At 51.9% G+C, this 8415-nt stretch overlaps 1 protein-coding gene across 1 annotated transcript; it reads left to right on the top strand.

Moving 5' to 3' along the window:
- Positions 1–2430: 2430 nt before the first annotated feature.
- LOC144936894 (dermatan-sulfate epimerase-like protein) lies at positions 2431–7645 on the top strand. The gene has a single exon (XM_078864099.1). It carries the CDS (start codon positions 3461–3463, stop codon positions 7439–7441), a length of 3981 nt encoding a protein of 1326 aa, XP_078720225.1. The 5' UTR covers positions 2431–3460; the 3' UTR covers positions 7442–7645.
- The last annotated feature ends 770 nt before the right edge of the window (positions 7646–8415 follow it).

The following is an 8415-nucleotide window of genomic DNA, read 5'->3' as shown; positions in this document are numbered from 1 at the left end:
GGAGTGCCTCGTTTTGCCGAGAGCATGCGGGCATGAATCTTTGATGCCTCCAGCGACATTGCAATGAAACGACATACACTTCATCAGACAATTCTTTTTGTTGCTGGAACGAAGTGACTTTTGACAGCCTCACTGAATGTGGCAGACATATTTAAGCTGAAACACAGCTCTTGGACATTGCAGTTACTACGTTAGTTCCTGACAGAAGCGAACACTTTCGTTTTAATATACACGTGCGGTTCCTTATCAAGCTACTGCTTTACGACAAGAGCCTCCCCACGCCTTGCGGGACATGTGGAGGGGGGTGGGGTTATTTGACCATACATTATCACACTGCAGGATAGTGAGACAGGCAGCATAGACTCGCTCACGGTCAACACCGGTGACGATTATCTGAACCGGTCCTGGGCCTCCCCTAGGTCAACTCAGCCCCAAATGAGTATCTGGTGCGGTGTGTAAACATTACTACTGGGGAGACAAAGGCGGCGAAGTGCTGGCCACCCCAACCCCTCGTGTGCCGTGTCCGATAACAGCACTTGCCCCAGCAGCCTGTCAGGCTATACGGGAGATATTTGTCTTTGTATATACGACAGGAGGAAGCAGAGCAGTGCAACAGCTGATCCTGCTGCACTGCCCTGTGCTGCTGATTAACGGCGCCCACGCGCAAGCCTATAACACCTGTTATGCACGGCTCAACCCTGATGATCTTCTGAGATCTGATGAGGTTGGATGCATTCCAGGTGATTTGGTGATAGGCTTATCGCCTTATATTATGAACAGTGCAAATATTCAAGAAATCCTAAATGTGTCTCCCGTGTAGACAATGAATACTGTTGTTTTGTATCTATATGTATGTGGATATGTATGCATAGGCAATAGTGGGGAGCGGTGGTGTAGCGGTTAGCACGCTGCGCTATGAACCGGGAGACCCGGGTTCGATTTCCTCTCACGGCCAACACCAGGGACGATTTTCTAAACTGGTCCTGCGCCTCCCCTAGGTCGACTCAGCCTGAAATGAGTACCTGGTGCGGTGTGTAAAACATCGTCACTGGGGAGACAAAGGCGGTCGGGCGTGGTGCTGGCCACCCACCCCTCGTGGACTGTTCTGGCCTTCATAGGTGCTCGCTAACAGCGCTTGCCCCTACACGTGTGAACATTTTGCATTATGCACGTGCAGTACTTTATTTAATTTTAGTGCATGCTTTTAAAGGCCAGAGTGTTATTGATGAACACGTTGAGTTTTTATTATTATCTGTGCTTGTGCACTGCTGCCAACGCCGCAGCATCACCAAATAATTAATTGTTAATATCCTGCAATTTTTTTTCATTATCACAGCGAGTTAAACTTTGAGGAATGCTAGCGAGTTCATACAAAATACGCGGATGTTGCATTGTAAAGTCCAAACCTCAACAGGGTTCCCTGCCCTCTAGGCAGACGGAGCTTAAACTACCTCGTGCCTTACATAATCGGGGGCATGTGTGACCACCCATCAGTAATTTGTCCTGCAGGAGGGAGCTTGGCACACGCCTGCCGAGTGAACTTGTTTGCTGCTGCGTTAAACTAAGGAGGCATGAAAAAATATACGGTACGTATCACGCGCATTCACAGTTCCGATTCATCACGAAGCAGGTGTAATGTAGCATATGAAAAGAGGAGGGGGGAGTGATTTCAAGGCAGCGAAGGCCATCATCAAAACATAAATTCACTCGCATTGACCACCAGAGGGCGCTCTGTACCGCGGTGAATGCTGGCGATGAGAATGTTTTGCGCGATGTGACTTGATTCTGGAAAGAAGCCAATTACACCCAGCATGTAAGTGTCCATGTGAACGCGCGCAGTGTCACAGCACATAATGTCCCACAACTTAAACACAAAGAGCGACTCACAAAGTTGCCAAGGTTTCTTAAACAAACCTTTTCAAAACAGTTGTTTTGCTTTTCTATAAGCACGCACATTTAGACGTGCGCATTTATCATGTCTGAACCGGTGCAATCATGCCACGTGCCTGTAACACGTGTGGTGGTACACGTGTAGTCACGAATACCGGTGCTTACCATACAACTGTGCTGCGCTTGATTGAAATATGTGGATGCATACAACGCTCCAGCGTGAACAATTATCTTGGCGTTCCTTGCTAATGGGCTGTACCGTATTCATTTACCTGCTAAGACTGATGGCTGACGATAAAAATCGATGTCCTAATTTGTATTTATTGAAAAAAAACACGAGTAAATATAGCACGGTCATCAATATAATTTTACATGCAGTTTTACACGTTATATAGTAAAAAAATAATAGGGCAACAATTAAAATGTTTATTTTTTTACGTTAATGCCATTGCAGGCATCTGCACAGTTTATACATAGTGTGTATATTAATAGACTGGAATACACATGCTATGCTACCGCTGCAGGCCACATGAAAAAAAACTAATCGGCATTAATAGATTTCTCGGCGAGATGAACGTGACCGTTCATTCACGAAGGCGAAATGACTTCAACGTCACAGGGGCTCGCTCACCAGCAAGCTCACACTGGCGAGCGAGTTGTAAAGTTAATCATCTCGTGTGGTTAGCCTCGGGAAGGTTTGGTCTACAACAACAGTAATACGGTAACCAATCTGGCTTACACTCAAGTTACCTCGGCAAGGCCTAATCCTTAATCATTGGGGTTGCGTATCACATGCGTAATAATAATTTATTTATATACTGTAAGATATATATACACACACTCTCTCCTCCTCCTGTTAGCCTGAGCGCGTTTGGACGCACGTTGCTTTTTTGTCTTTTTTTGTGTTCGCTCTGAGCTCATTTTTTTTTCTTCCGAGCGGGCTGTTACTGCCACCACGTCGGGTAGGGCGAGTAGCTCTGTGCAAGTTAACGTCAGCACAGACTGCACCGCGCGCGTGTGTGCGCGCGCGGTCCATTCAGTAAGTGCCTTCTCTGCGTTTCGAATGCCTTATGAACGTTACTCAACAACAACGACGGCAGCGGCAGCGGCAGCAGCAGCAACATCAGCGGCGACAGCAACAACAACAACAAGAACCCGAGACCCATTTACGTAACGTACGGGGCCACAGCAGCACTGGAAGAGTGCGAGAAGCGTTTTGCAAAGTGCAGCAGTTTTACCACCCATGCGTTGTAGAATAAAATAATTAAATGTAAAGAATAAAAAGCAAGACATGAGAAAAGGAGCTGATTGAGAGCGCAGAGTTGGCCCTTTTTTCTGCGTTAGAGGTTGGGGGGGGGGTAGAAACCTGACCACGAGAGTCGGGACTGGTTTTAACAACAACAGAAACCACAAACCGGATAGCGTACTCATTAACAGCAGCATTAGTAGCAACAACACATATTTATATATCACACACAACATACCCATCAACCTTCACCGGCTCATCCACAACCTTCACCGACTCATCTGAATACAAACCAAAAAAAAAGTGGCAAGACTGAATGAATAAATGGCGATATGGAAAGCCCCGACACACGCAGCCTTGATCTGGGAATGCGCACTCTGCGCATTTCTCGTGCTCACCGGGTGCACAAGTAGCAGCAGCAGCAGCCACTATGGAGCAGCCGGAGTTTTTGATTTTGAGCGCCGCTCCGAGCGGGGCGGGGCCCGGCCCGGGGCTGGGGTGGCCGGGGCTGGGGCCGAAGGAGCCGGCGGGGACCCCTCGGCACAGCAGCGGCAGCCGCAGCATCATCATCATCAGCAGCAGCAGCCGCATCCTCGGCTGCTCTTCGGAGCGGCAGACGTGCGCGCTCTGCGATCGAGGGCCAACTCGACGCACGCGCACCTCGCCCGTGCTCTGCGCAGAGCCGCGCACGCGATGCTCGCCAGACCGGACGTCTACCTGCCGCCTCGTCCAGCCGCCGACGGCTCGGACACCGCCAGCTGGTCGCATGCCACGGGCAGCTTCCGGTCTGGTACCACGGACAGCGCCACCAGCACCGCGAACAGCGGCGCAGCGGGAGCCGCCGCCGCCGCGCGTCGCGGCAGGAGCGGGGAACCCGGCCCCCGATGGGCTGAGATCTACGGCAGCAACGTGGGAGCTCTGGCCATGCACTGCGTGCTCGCTCCCGCGGATCGAGCGGCGCTTGCCCTGGCTCTCGACTTCACGGAGAGGCTGGCCGAGCAGAGCCGTCGACGTCGCCGTCATCAGCAACAGCAGCAGGTGATTGGGATGACGCCGCGGTTGGCGCTTTCATCATCATCATCATCATCCTCATCATCATCGTCGTCGTCGTTCTCTGCGGGTGTCGTTCACGAGGAGCACCCGTCGGGGGCGCACACGTTGCTCGGCCTCGCCACGGCGGTGGACCTCCTGTACGCGCAGCTGAACGCGTCCAAGCGGCGCGATCACCTGGACGCGCTGGCCGACGCCGCGGACGACGTGTTCTCGCACTGGCGGGCCAGGCCTTGGAGCGCCCAGCCGACGGACGGCCGGGCCGTGACGGGGATGCTCGCCGTGCTGACGGGGGCCCTCGTGCTTGAGCCGCATCGAGCGCACCGCGCGCGCGCCGCCCGCTGGAAGCGCGCGGCCACGGGCCAGCTTCAGAGGGCCATGCTGCTGCTGGAGCACGTGGTGGACGGGTCGCTGCAAGAGGGCGTCGCGTACGGCAGCTACGCGAGCAGAGCGCTCACGCAGTACGTGTTCCTGGCGCTCAGGCACCTGGGCATAGACCACACGCGCAGCGGGTGGCTGCGGGAGCACTACTGGTTCTACCTGGCCACTGTGCTGCCCGGCTTCAGGCGCACCGTCGGCATCGCCGACTCCAACTACAACTGGTTTTACGGGCCCGAGAGCCAGCTGGTGTTCCTGGACACGTACGTGCTGCGCAACGGCAGCGGCAACTGGCTCGCGCAGCAGATCCGCAGGCACAGGCCGAGGGACGGGCCCATGGAGCACTCGAGCGCGTGGAGGTGGGCCACCCTGCACACCGAGTTCGTGTGGTACGAGCCGCGCCTGGTGCCCAGGCCCCCCGAAGGTCACGTGAGGCCGAGGCTGCACCTGTTCACCGACTGGGGCGTGGTGACGCACGGAGGGGGACTCGCGCTGGACGACAAGAGCACCTTTGTGTCGTTCAAGTCCGGGCCGGTGGGAGGCACGGCGGCACGGCGCTTGGCTCGCTGCAGCCCTTACCGCTGGCTGAACAACGGGCTGGGCGCCTTCAATCCAGCGCACGAGCACCCCGACCAAAACTCGTTCACGTTTGCCCCGAACGGGCGTGCCTTCGTATCAGAGGCCCTCTATGGCCATAAATACACTTACCTCAACAACGCGCTGGTCTTTGCCCCGTCGCCCAGCAGTAAATGCCACCGGCCGTGGGAAGGGCAGTTGGGCGAGTGTGGGCAGTTCATGGAGTGGGCCGAGACTGACGCGGGCACGGGAGGCCTGGGAGCAGGCAAGCTGATCACCGCCTCTCAGCACGGGGACATGGTGTTCACCAGCGGTGAGGCCGTTGAAGCTTACGCCGGAGGGATGATGCTGAGAAGCGTTTACCGCGCTCTAGTCCTGCTCAACACGCAGACGCTGTTGGTGCTGGATCACATCGAGAGGGATGAGAGATCTCCAGTCAATCTCGTTAGTGCCTTTTTTCACAACCTGGATTACGACGTTCGATACGTCCCTCTTTCCACAGAGAACGGGTACCGCGGCGCCTTGATGGACGATTGGGATGCCCATTACAAAATGTTCTGGGTTGACGATCAGGGCAATAGCCCAAAGGCGAAGATCCAAGAAGCCGAGCTCATGGCAGAGATGAAAAAGCGTTGGACCCAGTATGTTAACGTGACATTTCCCATGCAAAGTCAAGTGACTAGGATTGCCTACATGTTTCACGGTCCATTTGTAAACATTAACAACTTAAAGTTCATAGAGAGCAGTAAATATGGTGTCAGGCTGTCTGTTTGCTTAGACAATGTGGAGAAAGTTATATCCATTGCTACTAAGCATGACGACCCTGTAGCCAGACATGGGTTTCTTGGTTTTGGCGGGTTCGCTGTGGTTGAGGATAGAAGCAAAGTTACTTACTTTGGCCAGGGTACAGTGATAAAACCCAAACACAAGCATGAGACGGTGTTTGTTTTAAGGATTTCCATTATATTTATGGGGATATCATCAGTGACAGGTGTAGTTTTGGTGGCTATTCACCGAAAGTCCAGTGTAGGTTTGCAAAAGATCGCCAGGTCAGTTTTTCTCATTTTGATCATTATTTGGCTCCTTGAAATATTAGTTGTGCAGAATGTCTGTTTCCAAGAGTTGTGTGGAAATGATTGGGCCAACTTAACATCTGTAGTGGCATCCGAAGTGATTGATGAACTGCCTTTAATTTCACTCGATGCTTCTCAGGAATTGCCAACCGTTGTGATAGCATCTCTCCCAGCCTCAGGAGCCGAGGTTGTGAGTCAGCTATTCGTAGGAAATTCTGACTTTGTGTACATCCCCGTTCCCAGTCTTTACTTTCGCCCACCATCTGTTGCTGTGCCTGGTGCTCCCTCCGGCGACACCTGTAAAGGGCCCCTGTTCAGTGATCACAGCGATGAGCTCCCAGAGACCTGGCAGTGGTTTCGATCGCTCGTCAGGCACACGAGAACGCACGTTCAGAACGCAATCCAGGCGACGAGGCTGAGCACTGACCCCTTTGCGAAAGGAATCCCGAGGGCGAATTCGACGAGACACGTTTTCAAAAAGAAGGGCAGCTACGGGCAGAGAAAGTGTGCGCGGAGCGACGAGCTGGGAAACATTCAGCGCGTGCGCAATCACCTCGACGCGTTCCCAAATTCGCGGCTCTGTCTCGGGCTCAACGACGGCAACTGGAACAACAAGCTGCCCTCGCTGAAAGATGTAATTGGCCCCGCGATGAAGGCACTGTACGTGGTATGTGACCCGAGAACTTGGGTGTATTCCATGATGCACAGCTGCTTCGAGCTTCCCGGCAAGCCCGCGTTCCCGGAGGGGGTGTGTTTGAAAATAGCCCGGCATTTGGACCCGCAGCCTCCGATCAACGCCAGCGAGGGTTGCGACGGCGGTGCGCGCCCTCTCTCGACTCGGCGGGAACTGACGTGGAACACTTCTGTGCCAGCGGCTGCCCTGCTGGCGAGCGCCTGGCGCGACAACACCGCGGCCGCTTTGCGCAGCAGCAAGCAGCTTACGGGAGATAAGCAGCAGTTAATCAGGGTCGAGGACGTTGTTCGGTACCCACGGGAGGTCGCCGGCAGGGTGTACAGCTTCATGGGCCTGCCCCTTTCGCCGCCGGCGCTCAACCAAATCCTGTTTACGACACGAACCGGGGCTGTGAGTCCAGCACACCGAGGGTTGGATTTTCTCGGCGTTCGAGATGCTTGGAGAGTTAAATTGTCTCCCGCGGCCGTACGGGAGATCGAGTCGATTTGCTGGCCCCTCATGAAAATCCTTGGGTATGGAAAGTTTGAAAATTAAGAAAACTTTAATTGTAAAATTGTAAAAACAAAAAATCAATCAATTAAAATTATATATTTAAAAAAATGTTACGATATAATTTTATAATATTTTGTTTATTCTTCACAAGAACATAGCTGATATTCAACATGTGTTCAAACCAGATTTCTCATGGCCGTCTAGATACAATTAAAATGTATGATTCCCCTTCGACTGCTTTAAATACATTATAGAAGTAATAAAAAAATATATACATCAGAGTTCTGTGTGTGTGGTTTTTTCATTTGTATAATTACCATAATTATTTTTTGAGCTCTAAGTATGCTTGAAAGGGAATGCCACTAACAGAGTTTGAGATATGTCATTGAGTGGCTCAGGAATTACTAAGCTGAAATGAGTCACGGATACTTCACTCAAATCACACCACCTCACTCGGTCCATTCCCTCCTCACCACCACCAAAAAACACACACCCGCAAGATGTTTTTCTCCTGAAATATTTCAGCTTAATCATAGCAGACGTGATGCACGATGACTCAATCAAAATGAAAGGCCTCTTGAGCTGGGCTTCGAAACAAGAAGTGCATTAAGACCTTATCTAATGTCACTGATCAATCTCACGGCTGGTCCTGTTGTAGCGCCCATTGTTGTTGACGGATGTCTTCGCTGTTTTGAGGTTCTCTCCAGGGCTAATGCTGTTGCTGCTGCAGCATCCTGATGTTGATTGATGACTGGCGCTAATAGCTTCTTCCAGCGCAGCATAATGATAGGAAATCCCAATATTTTTACTTGTTAAAATGCACCCGTGTAAGTTACACATCAGCCAATTACCAGTCAGCGTGCATTCTCAAAATCGTTGTGCTTTATTTTCTTTACACTAAATTATCACACGCCAATAATGTAGCTTTACGAGTTTAAACTTTATTGCGATTATAGTTTCACCGTACAGGATGGTCATTTAAAAAGAGCCGAGAGTGTGTGTGTGATAGTGTGAAG

The sequence above is a fragment of the Lampetra fluviatilis genome, chromosome 17, assembly GCF_964198595.1.
Source record: "Lampetra fluviatilis chromosome 17, kcLamFluv1.1, whole genome shotgun sequence".
In the NCBI taxonomy this organism is placed as follows: domain Eukaryota; kingdom Metazoa; phylum Chordata; class Hyperoartia; order Petromyzontiformes; family Petromyzontidae; genus Lampetra; species Lampetra fluviatilis.
Note: the sequence above shows the minus strand (reverse complement) of the source record. Positions and strands in the feature narration are given on the sequence as shown.